The sequence below is a fragment of the Pezoporus wallicus genome, unplaced genomic scaffold (genome assembly GCF_028554395.1).
Source record: "Pezoporus wallicus isolate ANWC-B61680 ecotype Strahan unplaced genomic scaffold, APGP_CSIRO_Pwel_v1 contig_5418, whole genome shotgun sequence".
In the NCBI taxonomy this organism is placed as follows: domain Eukaryota; kingdom Metazoa; phylum Chordata; class Aves; order Psittaciformes; family Psittacidae; genus Pezoporus; species Pezoporus wallicus.
This window is the reverse complement of record NW_026640709.1, coordinates 1,505,518-1,524,978: the sequence shown is the minus strand read 5'-3', so window position 1 is coordinate 1,524,978 and position 19,461 is coordinate 1,505,518. Positions and strand designations below refer to the sequence as shown.

At 43.6% G+C, this 19,461-nt stretch overlaps 1 protein-coding gene across 4 annotated transcripts in view; it reads left to right on the top strand.

Moving 5' to 3' along the window:
• Positions 1-19,461, top strand: part of RAD51B (RAD51 paralog B) — a 458,657-nt gene that overhangs the window by 27,854 nt on the left and 411,342 nt on the right. For 3 of the 4 annotated variants that reach the window (XR_008973584.1, XM_057420030.1, XM_057420028.1), the window contains exons 2-3: positions 15,471-15,564; positions 16,404-16,517. Coding sequence is in view for 3 of the 4 variants with exons in the window: in XM_057420030.1 (XP_057276013.1) it covers positions 15,481-15,564; positions 16,404-16,517 (198 nt within the window). In the remaining variant the exon portion in view is untranslated. Of the gene's footprint in view, positions 1-13,862; positions 13,883-15,470; positions 15,565-16,403; positions 16,518-19,461 lie in introns of those variants that run through there. The other variant, XM_057420029.1, reaches the window with a different exon arrangement.

Here is a 19,461-nt window from a genome sequence, read left to right as displayed (position 1 = left end):
CCATCTGCCCAAGTCAAAGCTGGCACATGAAGGGACTGTCAGAGCTGATAGGCAACACGGTTTTATCTTGTGCAGAGTAAGACTGATATCCCTCTATTTGCTACATAATCCCATCTCCATCAGTAGAATACTTTTGGGTAGATATTGCTAGGGGCAACAAGCCATGATAGAGGCTAAACTGAGGTGACCATCTGCTCTATCAGCTCGTGTTGCAGTTACTGCAGAGCTTATCTATGTTGCCGTTTCTGTTGTCAGACCACTCATCTGATACCACAGCTCTTCCTATTGCTTCCATTTCTCCATCAGTTCCTTTGGTAACCTGTTCCTTTCTGTGCCTTACCTCCACTGCAAGTCCATGCTGCAATCACAGGTACCCTAAGTCTTCTATCTGCACCCCACCTTTAGCAATGGAACACAAATGTACTGATAGCTGACAGGCTGTAGTTTCTATTAAGGCCCACAACAGCTGCAGTTGTCAATGCTTTGGAAGGCAGAAAATATTTTACATGCTTGCTTCCAGGCACAAGTATAGCAGCACGTTCACAATTATTGTTCAGTGCCTCTGCTGTAACACCCCCACAATGGTACATAATAGGCTTTCAGGGCTAAAATCAGCAAAAAGCTTCTGGTCAGCCTTTGATTTTCAGTGTATGTGGAATAATACATAATTTCAACTGATCCTTCATATAAATACATATATACATTGTGAGTGTGCATGTTTAGATCCGTAATCATAACAGATGGCCTCCATGCTGCACCACTGACTGCATCGTAACTTCTACTGGCAAAGAAGAGCCACCACCAGCTGGGCTGCCAACAGCAGTCCGGCCCACTCACTGCCACTTTCCTGAGTATATGCGATCCAGAGAAGATCCAGAACAAGTCTCTGCATACACATGAAGCAGGTTAAGATTTGAGCTGACTGTTCTTGACCTTGTGTGTCTGCTTGCTTTGGTACCCAGTAAGGCCTGTTTGATCTGGGAGGGGGTTAAAGCCTCTTACTGATGAGCATTCAGCTCATAGAGCGGGGTTAGGTCCGTTGTATTCAAACATGTTTTACATAAGGTTTTAACATCAAATTGATGTCCTGCTCCATATTCAATAAAAAGTGGGAGTTTTCGCCCTGGGGACCTTCTGATGTCTTTGATAGGGTTTGTCTTCCCCTCTGTGTGCATTTTTTTACTGCTAATGACAGCAGTGTGTGTCCAGCCTGAGTCAGACCCATCCACTCCTCTTCCCCAGCTAAGGCATCAACCAAAACTACTCCCTCCCACCCAGGCTGCTGTGCTGCTTGTCCCCCAGTGTCACACTGGAAGGCAAATCCCTGCTGATGACCTGAACGTGCTAGTGGTGCCAGTGGAGAGGGGCACAGCTGATGGCACACGAGAAGCCTCTTTTGTTGGACTCTTGCAGATGACACACAGTGTCCACATTAGGCAGGTGCTAGGATGTTCTGGCAAAATAGATTTTTAACAGTATTGTACAGTCATCTGGCTCCTCAGCAGGGGCTGGCTGGAGTTAGAATGGCAATTGTATTTTGGTTGATAAATGTGATGACAAGGCACAGTTGCCCTTTGATCTTGCAGTGAGCACAGCATGGTCCCCATAGCATGCTTATGGCAGGGCTTTGTGCTGTGTGACTGCTGAAAGCAGCATGAGCATCTCCAAACACCATCACAGGCTACAGTTACCCTGGCCACTGTTGTCTGAGCAAAAGCCAGGTAGGCCAAGCATGACACTGATGGTGAAAGCGCTGTTGCCACTACACTGTGTCCCAGCAAGTCTGCCCATGACCTTCTATCTGCCTGTAAAGCCAGCGGAAACCTGTCCTTCACTACTGCCATGTATGGGCCATTAAACACTATTTCTCTCCTTTATCTTTCATCGCCCCAATCCTGTCCTTCCTCTCTGCCTCACCAACTGCCTCCTGGCAAGGTCTTACTGTGTTAGGGCTTTGGTGTTCATCTCAATTTCCTGGTTTGGATCTGGTGATTTAATCCTTGCCACTTGACAACTTTTGCTTGGTTTTGGACTCCACAGCACTGTCATTTCCAGCTCTTCATTGTCACCTTCTCACAGACTCTTTGTTGTCTCTCCTCCTCCACGGGAATCTCTGCTCAGCTGAGCTGTGTGCCCTATCTGGGTGACTCCATCCAGTTACACAGCTTTCACTGCTATCTCCAATTCACATCTCAGAACCTCTGCCTCCCTCCTAGCTCGCCACTGTATCCCTACACCCGCATTTTTCTTGTCTCCTCTGGCACCTCTTCCCAAATGAGTTACCAGCAACTCAAAATGCCAGAGCCAGAGCATATTTCTGCTGCCTTTTTGCTTCCCATATTCCCCACTTGTCTGTTCTCTCTGGTAGACATATAATGGGGGAGGCAGAAACATTTCTGACCTTCTCTGCTGCTCTTCCTTATTTGCCTGGCCTTTATGTCTTACCACTTTGTCCTCATGTCCTGAGGTCTCCCTGCCAGTTTGGTGCTGGTGTTCCACATGCCTGTTTCCCATTACTGATCCTGTACACAAGATGTTTTCTTCAGCTGACCTGCTAGAATATACCCTTCTCCCCATGCCAGTCTCTCTCGCTGGCCCTAAAAAACCCAGCAAATTAAATCATCTGCATATCTGTTTCACGTATTTATGAGTGAGGTACTAATCCCTGCATAGTGAAAAGGTCATATGTACAGAAGGGGAAATGAGGACACTGGCATTAAAGGGAGAAGTGGAGGAAGGGGCACCGAGAGCAAGGGCAGGACAGATGTCAAGGAGGTGATCTTACAGTGTTGCAAAAAAATGCAGATAACAAACAACAGCAGATCACAGTATCGCTGACAATCCACATCAGTGCTCCTGCTTTGATAGTTCTGCATTTGGTCTCACTGCTTCCTGCTCCTAGCACCTATGTCTTCAGAGCAGAGACCAAATCCTTCAACTGTCTGAAAATATGCATAACGAAGTTAAAAAAGCAGCAGGCCCCCTCTTCTGTGTGCCTTGTGATCACAGACACCTCCCCTTCCACCCCAGTGGGAAAGCTGATCTGTCAGGATAATCCATGTGCGAGGACAGCCCTCCCAGGTCTCTTTGCGAATGCTCCATCAGAGCAGGGAAGCTCTTTCCGGCTTCCTCAGCACAGCTCACGTGCTGCGCAGGTCCCAGTGGGCAAAGAATTTGCGTGTGATGCCATTACAGTGACCTCCTGAAACCTGGCTCCGTTTCCCATCGGCTGTATGCTGTTACTTTCTCAGAACACAAAAGCAGGTGAAATGTCTGCTGGATGCCACAAAACCCTCTCTGGCTGCAGCCATGGTAAAACAACCCTCCTTAAAGCAATAGAGAGATCCTTTTGTGTGCAAGAACTACTTTCAGATTGGGCTGGGGTTTTTTATTGCCTTATAAAGGATTCTGCAGTGAGTGAGCTGGAGATCTGACAGTTGCATCCCAGTCATATTTTAACACAATGCAGACAGCAGATACTTCAAGAAGATTGTTATTTCTTCGTGTACATTATGTCTCCAGGGAGATTGCATACTCAGGGTCAAGGGCTGTAGGGGGCTGGCTCTGAGGCCTTGCAGGAGGAATTTTCTGTTTCCGGCAAAGTGTATTGTAAAGCACAGGGTGTTCTGCCACGCCTTCTGTATGGAGTCAGCAGGAAATGCTGCTCCCAAGAGAGATTTTACCTACGGCTCTGTCTGGGATAGCTTTTATTATAATAATAGCAGTTGATCAAATAGCCCCCAGTGCTGCAACACCTTGTAGCCTGAATATCAGGGCTGAGCCTGAGCAGAGGAGCAGCACTTACTCATTGGGCTGTAAGAAGGTTATTCAAGGGGGGGGGGTGTGTGTGTGTGGGGTGTGTGTGTGAAACTGTCTGCCTCTGTAAAGGCAGGCAGAAACGGGCACTTTGTAACAGTATGATGTTTTTGAAATGCAGATAGCTTGGCCAAGACAATCATCAAGGGCAGAAGACCTTGCAAGGGAGACAGTTAAGTCCAAAAATGCAAGGAAGGCTCTCACAGGGTCCCCGCTGTACACACTGGCTAGGCAGAGATGATCTAAGTTTTAATGAGGTTTTACAAAGAAGCTGTGTCCTCCTACTCCTTATCATGCACGACCGTTAATTTATCTGCTTTACATATTGAAGGGTCAAGGCTAAGCAAGCACACCTAGAATGGGAATTTCCAGTTCCTCAAGACTTAGGAATCCAGACCTTGACACCAGCACCTCTCAACCCCAGCCCTGAGAATATCAATAGCTATCAGTAAAATTCAAGTACAGACACAGGCACTCCAGGGTGGCAGCTTACAACCACAGTGATACATTGGATGCTGAAATAAGTAACAGCACTGGATGAGAACCAAGGGGAACACACAATTCACTTATTACTAAATTCTACATCAGACGAAGCTGCTTTGAATTTCCATGATTGTTTTCCTAAGGGACAAGCAAAATTTAACCAAGGAAACGATGATTTACCTCAAGTGCTACAATCCGCACAAGGGAAAGGAAATGGTCTTAGCAGGTATCCTCCCAAGCCTGTAGAGCCACATGAGGCATCAGTCCATCTTTGCAGTGTGGCTGGCCTTCAAACATGAACTGACCCACCATGTTGCCCCACTGTCATGCACGGAGTTTAATGGTGCCAGAAATGGTAAATGTCAGGAAGCATTTGTGCGGTGGAATGTTGAAATTATGGTTGGATAAAACAGTGACCACAAGAGAGGCTGAATATATATTAAAGAGCCCTTAAATGGATGTCACAAATAGCCCTGATTTCTCTCTTTACCCTGCAAACAGCTCCCATGTGCTTTAGTCCCCTTGCAGGATATGTAGTAGAATTGACGATGAACACAAGATGGTTCAGAATGTGCTTTCTTGGCACCTAGCCCACCCTCTTCCTAGGGATCAGCAGCACTGCAGTAGCCAGCCTTGGAGGACTGGGGGTGAGGACATCCCTGTCATACCTCCTAGAGGAACAGGGAGTCTGTCGTAATTCTCTGAGCTTCCCCAGTCAGCAAATCAGATAGAAGCACCATGCTTGGCCATGATGTTTGGATCTATATCTAACCTTTTCGGGTTTTGGAGTAAATTAGTTTCTGAGGTGTATACCTGGAGCACAGTTATTCAGACACAATGTGATAATAAATTTCATTTTACTCATCAGTCCTCCTGCCTTGGTGTCTATGAACAATGTCTTGCTCTTCTTGGCTTCCTTCAATATCCACAGTTTTGTGGCTGCAGTGGTGGCAGCAATTTCCTTTTTTATCCATGTTTTGAACAGGCAGAAGGAGAAACTGAGGCACTGGTAAGCAAGGACAGTTAGCAGTGGGAAGGAGAGACTGAGGGAATTCATGCCCATCCCAAGCTATTTTTTCCATTTCTTTTAAAATATGTGGTTTTGATGTTATGTGTTGACTTTGGTTGTTGACAGACTGCATGAAAAGAGCCCATGTGTTACTCTAGGCATTTTGGGCAGATATGAAGGAAAGCTATCCAGCTAAGATCAGCAGCTAACCCACAACAAAGCTTAATCTCCAGCCAAAAGCTTAATCCAACAGAAACCAAACATCTGCCCTTCTCGGGCTCTCTGGGATGGAGACAGAGGTCTTGGCTTCTGGGGTGGCTCCAGAATTGTTCTTCATCTTCTGACTCCTCCCAGATAACAAAGCAGGGCATGTGCCCTCGCTCTGTGGTCTAGGTAAGAGACTGCGGCATAGGGTGCAGATGCCCAGGCTCTCCGAATTTCACCTACAAAACCTCAGACTGAACCGTATGTAGATCTAGTACAAGTAACAGTGTCCCTCCCTTGCCCTGTAAAACCTTCTCCTATTTCTGGCTTTTCTCTCACAGTGTCTCTTTTCAAACACAGCAGATTGAGACCATTATCCCTGCAATAAAGAGTGGGCACACTGCTTTTTTTTTTTTTTTTTTTCACTGTATCTCATTCCTGACCTCTGCTGCTTTTTTACTATTCTGGTTTATAATAGGAAATTGAAAGCTCAAAGATTTTCTTCACATCTGATATTCATTCATACTCTCAGCTTCTTTTTTTTCTCCGTCAGATTAAAGGCAGACAAAAAGAAAGAGCCAAACCTGTGTGTTTATGATCCGTATTTTTAACACCCAAAACCCTGATTATTTTCTTAGTCTTTCTTTCTGTAACTTTATTAATTTCACTGACCTCATTGTGGATCCTCATCAGTGTAAGAAGGAATTCAGGTGGTATATTGAAAGAGTATTTGTTTTAAAAACAACATTGACAGTTAAGACAAATGAGTCTCAAGCTCATCTGCTCACTTAGAATCATAGAATAGAATATTCTATATAGAATATTCTATATAGAATATTCTATATAGAATAGTTAGGGTTGGAAAGGACCTTAAGATCATCTAGTTCCAACCCCCCCTGCCATGGGCAGGGACACCTCACACTAAACTATGTCACCGAAGTCTTTGTCCAACCTGGCCTTGAACACCACCAGGGATGGAGCATTCACAACCTCCCTGGGCAACCCATTCCAGTGCCTCACCACCCTCACAGGAAAGAACTTCTTCCTTATATCCAATCTAAACTTCCCCTGTTTAAGTTTTAACCCGTTACCCCTTGTCCTATCACTACAGTCCCTAATGAAGAGTCCATCCCCAGCATCCTTATAGTCCCCCTTCAGATACTGGAAGGCTGCTATGAGGTCTCCATGCAGCCTTCTCTTCTCCAGGCTGAACAGCCCCAACTTTCTCAGCCTGTCTTCACACAGGAGGCGCTCCAGTCCCCTGATCATCCTCGTGGCCCTTCTCTGGATTTACTCCAATGGTTCCATGTCCTTTTTATGTTGAGGAGACCAGAACTGCACACAATACGCCAGGTGAGGTCTCCCAAGAGCAGAGTAGAGGGGCAGGATCACCTCCTTCGACCTGCTGGTCACGCTCCTTTTGATGCAGCCCAGGATACGGTTGATTTCTGGGCTGTGAGCGCACACTGAAGCCGGCTCATGTTCATTTGCTCATCAACCAACACCCCCAAGTCCTTCTCCGCAGGGCTGCTCTGAATCTCTTCTCTGCCCAACCTGTAGCTGTGCCTGGGATTGCTCCGACCCAGGTGTAGGACCTTGCACTTGTCATGGTTAAACTTCATGAGGTTGGCATCAGCCCACCTCACAAGTGTGTCGAGGTCCCTCTGGATGGCATTCCTTCCTTCCAGCGTATCAACTGAACCACACAGCTTGGTGTCATCGGCAAACTTGCTGAGGGTGCACTCAATCCCACTGTCAATGTCACCAACAAAGATGTTGAATTTCCCAGCCCCGATGACTTGTCTAAATTCATGATCTTATCATTAAAGCCCAGATATTTGAAAGTGACCACAGATTTAGAGTGACTCAAGTTCTACTGGTCCGGGTCATTTCTATGCTGATTTTCTTCAGATGGCTCCTGTTAAAAGTATGGCAGCTGTGCACCCCCTGGGGCTAAAAGTGTTTCAAGGTGTAAGCCCTACAATCAAGCCAGCTCAAATCAGAGGCTTTAAAAAAACATTTGGCCTTTGTATATGAGTTGGTAAGTCCCTGCTGAGAGGTGATGGATACATGCAGCTCCCAGTGGAAGCTCAATGTGAGCTGGCTGAATTAAACTTTTGTTACAGTAAGGTAGTGGAGTCACGCAGCCCAGGAAACACCTTTCTCCTCTGATGCCATGACAGCATACCTATGATGAAAGTCAGTGATGAATGCAGAATGGTTTTATCTTCTGTCAGCCCAGAGAAACCTTTATTTATGGTGCACTTTATTTTTCAAAGCCGAGAACGGCTCTTTTCATTACTCTTGAGTGTGAAAACTCCTGAGGTTTGGGAAAATATGCCTTCAATGACTGGATTGAATTGGATTGGATTGACCTGTGATGCTTACTGAAGATTTACAAACCTATATGCTAAAGACCACTGAAATAAAAGTTTAGTTATCAGACAATCAATAGGACCCACATTCAGCTAAACAGCTAATCATGCATTCAGCTTCTCACTGTACAAATGTCCTATTTTACTTCAATTAAACACAGGCTTAATTTGCTGGTTAGTTCATTTATTATAATTTTCTGTGACGATTTAAAAAATAGCTATCATTCTGTAAAATCAATTTGTCATGGGCAGTCAATGAGGATAATGTGATCATAGCTATGGCATCATGCCCAAACAGTGAATGGCAAACATGCTTGCGTGAATACTCTCTACAGTAATTGAGTTTGTGGTAGAGAAGTTCTGGGGCGATATTTGAATATATTATTGCTGTGTGCTCATCCCAGTAAAATGGGTAAGTAGCACTGTGCTTCCAGGTAAAAAATAATCACCATGGAATTAACTTGATGTCTTCTTTCCTCTGTGCGTAAATTCTTCTATAATTATACACTAAGATTTTTTGCATCTGTTTGCCAACACTACTAACACATGGGACTCTGGGTCTCTGGTTTGATTTTGTTTGAGACTGTGAAGTTCCTTGTAGATGGTGTGTGAAAGTGACTACCATTCGCTTGCAGGGCATGAAGATGTCTCATTCTTTCATGGCCAGGCAGAAAACTGCAAGGCACAAACAGCGCATGAGTGGAGACCATACTCTGCTTTCTCTGCCCACGTTTGGTGTTTTTTTCTGCCTTTCATGCCACTCAGCCATCTTTGGAAACAGTTCAGCAACATCTTCTGGGGAGGATGGTGAGGACATGGGAGGCAAGTTTCCTTTGTAGTCCCAGCCACAGGGGTCTCATTCACCGCTTTAAAAAGAAGTAAAATGAAAAGCATGCAAGAGCCAAAGGCTCCAGACTGAAACGATTACTGGAATGAAATGTTCCAGGCTTTGTTTGTTTGCTGGTTTGTGTGTTTGTTGTTTGAAATGAGAGCTATTGGGCTCAGTTCAGTTGCTGGGTTATCAGAGCGATGAATCTGTAACGTAATAAAGTGAAGACTTCTTTTAGAAAAAAAAACAGGCAGTTTTACTGATTTGGAACATGTCTCCTCAGGTGGGGAGATGAACAAAAATATTCACAGCAGGGTTTATTGGGTTTTTGTGACACTGTACATGAATGAGTCTGTCTTTTTTCCAGGGGCACCCCCATTTCTTGCAACTGTACAGTGGGTCTGGGATCTACTGTTCTCTGCTGGTGTTGTCCAAGCAAAAAAGCTCATCTCCCAGTAAAGTCCAATAGCTCCCATTGTCTCTTTTCTCCACTGAAGAACTCTGCAGATGGATCAAGGGCTGCACCTGAAAGCAACAGATGTCCTACCATGACTGCTAAATCTAGGCACCATCAGTACTAATTTCATGGTGTCTGTGTGTGATGACAAGGGGTACACAATGCACTTTCTCTGATGGCTGCTGTGAGGTGCTTGGAATTTTCTAGTCTAATTGCGGCTTCTCAATAGAGGCTGGCTGCTGTGACAGATCACAGGGTGACATGCTGGATGCACACGTCCCCAGAGAACCAAGCTGATCAAAGGGGAACCACTGAACTACTGAGTTTTATTCACTGGTCATAGCGAAACAGATGTGCTTCACAGGACTGAAGTCTAAATATAGCTCAAGTTTCTGAGGAACAGGGTATATTGTAGTTTTTCCATGCTTTAGCAACAAAAAGCTGCAGCGGGTACCTAAGGATCACCTCGGTTAGATATTATCTGCTTTGTGCAATGCTACTAAAAGCCTACTGCTCTGATATTTGTCATTTCTTGGTTTACCTCAGCATCCCAGGGAAAGCTACAGAAAAATTTGTGGCAGGAGTGGTAAGATCTCATGATTGCAGGCATCACTACTGGGACAACCCCAGCCCCTCAATAAACAAACTCAAGACAAGGCAGTAAAAAAGGGGTGCTGGTAGGGCACAGGCGAAAGGCAGGAGGAGGTGAGGGGGCTTTTATGTAGGGTAAATTTGGTTTAGCAGGTATGGGTAAAGATCTGCTCTGGTACCAACAACTCCATATCAATTATTATGCTGCCATTCTATCAGTTTATGGCCTTCTCATCTAACAGAAAATTAACATGGAAATATGACGAGGCCAAAGACTTGAATGATTCCTGCTGTCCCTTTAACCAGAAAAAGCTAAATGAAGTAGGAAGCTGATCTTGGAAGGTAATCTGCTTAGATGAGTGCAAGCTAAAAGTGGAATAATCCCTGAGGTCTCTCATTTTGTTTGCTGTAGTTTGGGCAGAAAGCAAATGCAGCTGAATTTGCCAAAGCTGTAATGTGCAGGTGAGTCTGTCCTGCCTGTAATAGCAGCGAAAGTGGCTAGTCTGCTTTTCTGTAAAAAGGGTAGGAGGTCCAGATGCTCTCTTTCAAAAACTCTACACTGCTGCTGAGCATTTCTGAAATGGTTTTGGGGGTGATGGGTAATTCTGAATCCCCAGTGGCACATGTGGAGAGGCAGAAAACAGAGAAATACCTTCTGTCTGTCCTGAGAAAAAAGCTGCTTTTTCCTGGTTGTAAATGTGTGTGGTTACACAGGTCCTCACTAATACCTGAGGAGTATTCATCATAATTTGGCTTAATCCTTCCTGAGCCGGAGGAAAAAGGTTAATTGCCTGGGGAGAACCATTTATCTGATCCACAGACAGTCCAGAGGATTGAGGGAGGGAGAGAATCAGTCTGAATGAGAAGATGAGCTAATTTTTCACAGGTGTTTTTCTTGATCTGTTTATTACAGTCAATGATAACAGTGAGGTTGTGCTGAGCAGCTTGTAAAAACAACAGAAAAATGGTTTCCCTTCCCTCTACCCAGCCCTGGAGCAGATGCAACTGAGAAAGTCTCAAGTGAAGTAGGTTTGCTAAAGCTGTGCTGGTATGAGCAGTGTAGAAGAATGCATTTTTAACCAGGGTGCAGTTCTCCCTGTGAGATCCCTTAATTTGCCTTTTTTAGAGATGTGGGAACCTCAAAGGGTTGGAAGTAAATCTGCATCTCCTTTGGGGAGACAGCAACAGAGTGAATAATTCATTGGAGGTTTGTTTGTGTGCTGTTATTGAGGAACCATTGGGACCCTAATCCCAGGAAAGCACGGGCTGGTCTATAATTGCTTTCTAGTCTTGGAAGCACATGAGTGTTCGGTTGTGGGGCTTTTTTCAAGAATGTGGTAGGCATCAAGTAGATAACCCAATGGAGTAAGAATATATTTGACTAATTAGACATTAGTCAGTAAGAATAAGGTGGGGAATTGCTCTGAATATCTGAATTACACCTGTGAGGCAGAGTTGTTGCTGTGTTCTCACAGATTAAACTCTTTTGGGGAGACACTTTCCTTTCACAGGGGTTGGGTAACACTGCTAATTTTAAGGCAAGAATTAATGGTTGGTAAATAGCAATAAACCCAAGGACTGCAGTCAGTATCAGTGAGCTAATGCTGTTTTAGTAATTAAGTGAATGATTTGAAATGTTCCAGAATGCGAAAGTATTATCTAAATATGCTCACAAAAGGCTTCCTTGGGTTTGAGGAAGAAACTTTTCTGGGGATTCTATTCCAGAAAGGAAAAAAATTGCCATTATCTTTTCAGTTCTGGAGGCTTTAGGAATTACTTAACTACTGAATATTTATTTGGATCAGAACTGGTAAGTTTCATTCTGTGCCCTTCAAATCAGACTCCATCCCTTTTGGCTTACCCCTAGCAAGCTAATCTCCATTCCCCTTTTTATTCTAATTGGTGTGTCTGATGTGAGAGCACTCTCCTTCTGTGAGACTTTGTTGCTGTTATGCTTTGCCTTTCTGTAAGTCTTGCTCCAGTGTTGCTGATTTAAAGGACCTTCTTACATTAATGTGGTGAAGCTCAGTTCTTATAATCATCTCTTAGCTTTATTAATCTCTTCTTATTTAAAGTTCCAGGAGCAGCTAAAAGCTTAGACCAGAGCAGCTCTCTGCTGCATTATGCCCGACACATAAGTCTATTGGGCTGGCACTACTTACTCTGTTTACAGTCTAAATAGGTAAAACCAAAACTGAGAAGTAAAGCAGATACCCTGTCATTACAAGGCTTGACCAAGGTCACAGAGCAGAGCTGTTTGCAGAGAGCCCTGACTCTCTAGTGACTGTCCTCGGCAAACATACAGAAGCTGTGGAACTACCTTCTGTGCTGCTGCTTGCTAACACTGAAGTGCCAAAGCCTATGTGAACACTCCCCTGATTATCCTCTGGATATATAACAGTAACTTTCTCAAGTTACACAGAGAAGATAGTGCATGATTATTCGTCAGTAGGTTTAGAGGGATATTTATGTATCTGAGAAGTAGAGAGTGGAACAGTCATGACTCCACTGAGAATGCATACATCTTGCAGGAGAGGCACCAGGGAATACTGGTTTTGGTCTCAAATCTTCTGCAGGACTTGTTTGGTAAGATTTGCTTTTCTCGCTCAACAAAATCCCAAAACAGTTCTCTGGTTTAATACAGGTATTCTGTTTCTGTAGAAGATGGGAAGGAAGCCTATTGGCTTGGAGGTGAAGGGAAGCTCTGTTCATTTGCGGGAGGGACAAAAGTCAGCACCGCAATGTTACTTTTTCCTGCAGCTCTGGTTGGAAGGTAGGGCTGCTGTTACACCTGTGCGGAGCAGGAAGTACTGCTCTGTGACACAGTTATATTATGGTCATGCCCTCTTGTTTTCACTGATACTAACTCCCAGCAACAGACATCCTTTGCTTTCCCTTAGGCAGCTTTTCTCAGTTGTGAGTTGTTTTTTCCAGTGAACTTTTAAAGGCCAACTACACTAGGAGGAGCTCTTCCTCCATGTCATCTCTTCTATCTCTGTTCAGCTGGCTATCCAGTAAAGCTCCGAGTTGCTTTTGTGTGGGCTGCTTCCTCGTTGTCCAGGTTCTTAAGCCCTCTGTACTTCTTTGAGCATGTAAGCTCCCTCACTTCAGGGTATGAAGGAAACACTAATTCCACTGAGCCTTTTTGATGCTAGGGTTGTTGGGCATTTCATGATAGTCAGCTCCTTGCTACATTTGGAAAAGCGGCTGAAGTGTTCTGTATTTCACAGCTTCGGTGTAGCCTTTCTTTTCCAGTACACAAAAAGCTACAGCCCTGCGGTTGTTAAAGCACGGGCCTTCAGTAAACGTCCCAGGTAATACTGGTCCGTTTTTTCCTTCAGTTAGGTTAATTTCTGGAACTGTAAAGATTATGCAGACAACATACATACAGTACTCGGTGCTTTCTAGGATAAGGTAGAGTGACTTGGAAAACTCATCCTGCAGACATTAGTAAAGTCGTATCAGCCATGTTTGTTGACTGATGCTGTCACATTCACACTACAGGGTGGTCACTTCTTCAGTCAGCATTTCTCCCACACCTGACAGCAGACCTGATGTCTGTAAGCCCTCAACTCGACGACAAGAATCAGCATCTTTACTATAAATGAAGGTATGGATAGCACTCTCCATGCCGAAGGCTTTCCAGTTCGGTAGGTGCTTTATGTGCTTTACGTGTAGAACTTTCTGGGGCACAGCGCCACCACAGGCCGCGGAGGTGGGGAGGCGGAGCGCGCCCTCCCGCTCCCGGGCGGTATCGCTCCCGGCATGCACTGCACGCCACCGGCACTCGTGGGTGCGGCGGGATTGGCTGGAAGGGCAGCCAATCGCGAGTGAGGGCCTTGCCCAGGGCCCCGCCCCCTCGCGCAGCCGCCGGGAACGTTTGAAAGGTCTGAGGTACGCGGCCCTCCTCCCGCCTCGGCCCCGCCCCGAGACTGCCCCTGCCCCTGCGGCGGGAGCGGGACTCCAGGTGCCTGCGGCGCTGCCGGGGTCAGGCGCGGGTCCCGCAGCGATGGGGCACGCGAGCGCCTGAGCCTCCTGGGCTGCGCGGTGGGAGGGTGTCCGCCGGTGCTCTCCTTCAGGGCGAAGTGCTAATGCCAAGCTCCTCTGCAGCACTTGGTGTAAGTCTATGCCGGTATATGTGCATTTTACCCCCTCATGGGTGTCCTTGTCTACTCGCCGGTCCCGGGGCCGCCGAAGGTGCGGGCAGTGCTCCTGGGGGACCACTGTGATCGCCTCAGTCAGTTGACAGAGGTTTGTGGTGTATGTGTAAAGCCAGGAATCACCATCATGTGCGAGGTAGCGTGCAGGTTGTGTAGTTGGTAATGAAGCTGGCAACTCAAAGGGCACGGAACTCTCCAAACTTTGATTTTCCTGCTGTCTAAAGAAGGTTTTGTAGAGGGCCCAATGAAATTTCCATCTTGCGAAGATGTGAGGCCTTTGCATCTGCAGAGGTAGCAATTTGGCATGTAAAGGCCTTTTTATTTTCCTTAAGCTTAGGGCTAATTAAATACCAGGAATATTGTCTAAAAATACGTGTGAAACAGTCTTATATGCTTGAATATACATGTAGGTTAGGAAAGCTTGTGCTCTAGGTCGTACTGGGCTGAATACTGTCCTGTGGAGTTTTGTTCAGTAGTATGTAATTCATAAGAAAAAACAGGGACCAATGCAAATGGCTGAGAGCTAAGGGGAGAAGGATTCCTAGTGGCAGTGCAATCTTACCTGCTATGTAAAACAGCCTTAAGGCTTATCTGAAATAATCAGGTATGCTTTAAGCAGGACTCTCAATAAATACAATTTAACACCCTGGTGGTATTCAAGGCCAGGTTGGACAGAGCCTTGGGTGACACAGTCTAGTGTGAGGTGTCCCTGCCCATGGCAGGGGGATTTGAACTAAATGATTTTAAGGTCCTTTCCAACCCGAACCATTCTATGATTCTGTGATTTTGAGTGAGTGAATATTCCACAGTTGATGCTGCCTTGGATTAATGGTACTTTTGTTCAATTTTAAAATAATATTTACATTGTAGTTCTCATTGTTATATGCTTAGCTTTGGCCTCTGATTTCTTCTACACTGTTGGCTAAAATAAAGAGCTCCTTGTTAACTGTGTTTGTTTCATAAATTGTCACATAGAATGATATGTGTTTGACTAGTTTGACCATGTTGAGTCATGCTGAAGTATTTTTCCAGCCCTTCAGTCTTTCTGCTGTCTCCTTTCCAGGTTCTTCCTGTTCTTTCAACATCTGTCACTAATCCTGGGTCACCAGAACAGTGTTGTGTTCTAGGAGTATATGTTATAGGGCTAAGTACTTACTGTGATTATTGTTTGTGTTTAGGCATCCAAAGAGAACCTTATTTCTTTCCAGTGCAGTATAGCATGAGGAGTTCTTGTTCAGTTTACCACCGAGTGAATTCCAGCTTTCTTATGTCCCAAAATCACCTGTCCTGTAAACATTGCTGACTCTACTGGCATCATCTCACACATGGTCAAATATGAGGGGATATAATTTAACATAACTGCTTTCAGAGTGATAATATAATGTAACATAGACTTACGTGTATCACAGTCTTTTTTATATGAGCACGTATATACAGACACACATGCAAGTGCACCAGCTTTCCTGTTCTTTAGCAGGAGTGGGTGAAATTGGCCACATATCATACTCTAAGCATCTTACAAAGTTTTGGTTTGTTTGACTTGTAGACTGGTAATCATGGCTGCTAAGAAACTCAGAAGAGCGAGGTTGTCTCAGGAGCTGTGTGAAAGGCTGAGTCGCCATCAGATCACTACCTGTCAGGTAAAAGGGTTATTTTATACTTGTGGGGCAGAGGTTTTGTGGGAGGTTGGTTGTTTGTCCAGGTTTGGTTTTTATTTCTGTGTTTTCATGCATATACTGTTTACTTCTTTGAGGTTTAATTTACAGGGAGCTTTACTTTCTATAAAATAGGGGCATTGCACACTCCATCTGGCTTGCTGCCTTGTAAAAATACGGATTTAAAGTGATAGATGCCCAACTAAAACATTTAAGCTTCTATGTACTTACTACCTTCACTTCTAAAGAGCCCAAAGTTGCTTTATTTTAGCAGGGGTGTGCAGCTACTACTCGTGTTGGGTAAGACACTAATTTGTGAACACTTAACAAAACACATGTATACTGTCTAACTAGTGTGTGAACAGGCTGTGAAGTTACACTGTTAGTTATGGGTTGATTCAGCAGTATGTTCTGAAGTTGCTGTTACAAATGCGCTCACCTAAAGAGAGCCAAGAGGCCATATATATTTCAATAATACGCATCACAGATGCAGGATCTAGGCCTAGGACTGCGATCTAGAAGACATGCTGTATTTTGAATGTTATTTTTAGGTAGATAGAGACTTCTGTGGGCAAAAAGGTGCTATTGCAATTTTATTACACAGCTCTTGAATGTCTGGTCCTTTGACTCCATGTTCTTTATAAATATAATTTCTTTTAACATACTGATACCAGAGAAAGTTAGGAGAAGTATAGCATAGTAGTGTATGACGTACCACAGTATACATTCCATGGGTTTACCATCTAGTTGTGTATATTGCATCAGTTTAGTCCTCAGTCTTGATTTCTAGGTTGTAATCTCTGATCTATTCTGTCATTTTTCAGGACTTTTTATGTCGTTCCTTCTTGGAGCTAATGAAAGTGACGGGACAGAGCTACTATGATGTGCAGAAGCTTCTTTGTAAAGTCAGCCGAGCTTGTGCTCCCAAAATGCAGACAGTAAGTGTGTGCGTGTTGATTGCATCTGGTTTTGATGCAATTTCTGGGAAAAAGCTGAACAGTGTCACTCATCTTTTTACATGGGAGGTTTGCAATGTCTCAGTTTAATTGCACAATAAAATAATACCTCTATTTTTAAATTTAGATCTCTGAGGCACTTTAGTTTGATGCAGTGACTTTTATTAGGCTTTATATCCTCAAGAGATTGCTCAGGCTTGCAGAATCAGTTCTGAGTGCAATAGGGAAATATGTCATTCTGTCTTGCAATCCAGCATCTAAAAATTGCTTCTGGTTTGGACCCTGCAAAAAAAACCCCAAACCAAAACACAAAAGCATTGTTTAAAAACAGAGAATAAGAACGTTTAAAAAAGCAGAGAATAAGAACGTCAGTATAAATTGCTTTTAGACATAAAATGTGTGTCAAGAAGTGTAATGATACTGAAGGTAACTTGAGGATTTGTTCCATCCATGTAAGTGAGCTGTAGTGTGGTTTTAGGCTACAGGTAGCCTAACTGGGCCAAGTGCAAGGAGGAAATGCATGTTAGGTGCAATGTAGGGGCAGGATTTTGTTTTCTTTTGAATTTGAGTGAAAAGATGTCAGAAATGGGGTCTTTTTAGAGTAGAGAGTACATGGACAGTTCTGGCCTGTGTCAATACAGCCTGTTTGTTATTTCTTAAAAAATAAAAAAGCCCTGTCAAAGTTTATGATGTGTATTTGGCGTAGGAACTTTGTAAAACTTTAAATTCACAAGCATGCTGCGTTAAAGTTAGTGATATGCAGAATTAATATGACTTGTACTGAGTGGATTAAAAGTGAGCTAATTACACATCAGCATTCAATCAAATTTCTTTGCCAAGAAGCTGGACATATACTGAAGCTTGTCAGACAGCAGTTGTCAAGGACTGTTAATACAGAGTCAGCATGTAGAATCATAGAATCAACTAGGTTGGAAAAGACTGTTAAGATCATCAAGGCCAGCCATTACTTCAGGACTGCTAAGACCACCACAAAGCTGTATCTCTGAGGGCCTCATCTGCACAGTTTCTGAACACTTCCAGCTACAACCAGCTATGTACATGCATAAAATAAGGAACTGTAGTTCCAGAACAGAGGACGTTGGCTATTTTTAAGGTATGTGGATTGAATCTCTGCAAACACAGGATTTCAAATGGACTTCAAGTGAGAGTGACTGATGTAACATCATGACTGATACAGCAAGAATGCTTGACAATGCCTTTGAGTAAAAAAGTAAATAGATAATAGGAGTTATAAATAAGGGAAAAACACTGTTGAGATACAGTATGGGAAGCACCAAGCAAAATTTAAGAGTATGACAAGATCTGAAATAGAACTGTAATTTCTGGAAAACTTGCCTCACAGTATAAAGTACAGAGTGAAGCTTACAGAGCTTACAAGAGAAGTTAGTGAAGGGGTGACTTGATCACATGATATGCTGAGTAGAAAAAGGTAATTATACTAGATGTCTCTAGAGTCCAGCTGAGCAGGATCTGGTAACTGGAAGATAAATTAAAAAGTAAGTCCCTGAAATGAGATGTAATGACAAAATCCTTAGAAACTGACATAAGTTACCATATTGAAAAGATCATCTGAGGATGTGGTAATTTTTCATTCACTTGGACTCCTGATTTAACTGTTGAATTTTACTTTATTTTTTTACTGAAAGTCTGATTCAACCCTCATTTTCTGGGTTAAATATGGAAATCTCCATGTTCTGTGGGTTTGTTTTTTTTTCCCAGTCTATGGGGTTTAAGTCCTGTCAGAGGTTGAACAAAAAAATTATAGAACTATGTTGCAAATACTTCTTAATTAGTACAGTATTCACTCTTAAGGTGAACCTGAACATAAACTCTGATCCTTTTGAGTGAGGTAGAATTCATTGTTTTTTGTATTGGCCTGTTCTGTGTTTTGAAAACTATTTTTCAAGTTTATTTCTCCTCAGTAGAACTGAAGAACAGAGAAGGTCTGAATGAAGTTCAAATATTACTCTAATATGCTACCTGTCATAACATAGGGAAACACTGTAGCATAAAAAAAGGAAGGTACAAGCTATTGTCCCTCAGCCAGCTGGTAAAACTAGCTGGAAGCCTTTCTGATCAGCTTCAACAAAAATGCTCACTTGCTGGCCCAGTAAGTATGGACTAAACCGTATAGGATTCAATGGTGTGTTTATTTACCTAGCTATCGATGAATCCTATGGAGGTGCTTCCATGGTACACTAAATTCCCAGCAGACTATCTTAAGACTGGGGTAAATCTGATGCCTGCATTTCTGTAAGGCATAGACTGTGGTCAGTCATGGCAGGCTATGGGAGTACACTGTGACCGGGCTTTGAGAATCTCTGTTTTTGGCACAGGAGTCTGAAACCTTTGGGAGCTCTTAACTGTAGCTACAGCAACAAGCTTTAGATCAAATCAAACTTCTGATGTTCAGGATGCTCAGTGGTTGAAGAATGTGTCAGTTTCAGCATCAGTTTTGGCATATGTCTGCAAGATGTAAGCAACTCCTGTTTCTTTTGGAAACTTCATGTTCTGGTGTTTCCAGATCAGCATTTGCATTTTTTTATTTCTTCTTTTTCTGGTTTAAATTGATCCTCTGAATGAAAATAATACTTATGAACTAGAATTCTGATCTTAATCTATTCCCAACTATTTTCTACTCTATACCTGTCTTGTCTTCTTGACCAGCCTTCCTTACAGAAGTGGAAAATTATGAATGGCTTTGGGATCACCCCAGGCTTGGTCAGAGACTTGGAATCTTTAGCAAGCCTTTCTTTCAATCCAGGTAGTTTCAAATTGGTAATGAATGTTGGCCAAGAAGTTCTTGGTTTAAGGTTTCATGTAGTGTTTTGTGTTGGTCACTAGTGACATGTATAGTGTTTACTTGTTTAAAAGTTGGAGTTTTACAGGTTGAAGGCAACCCTTG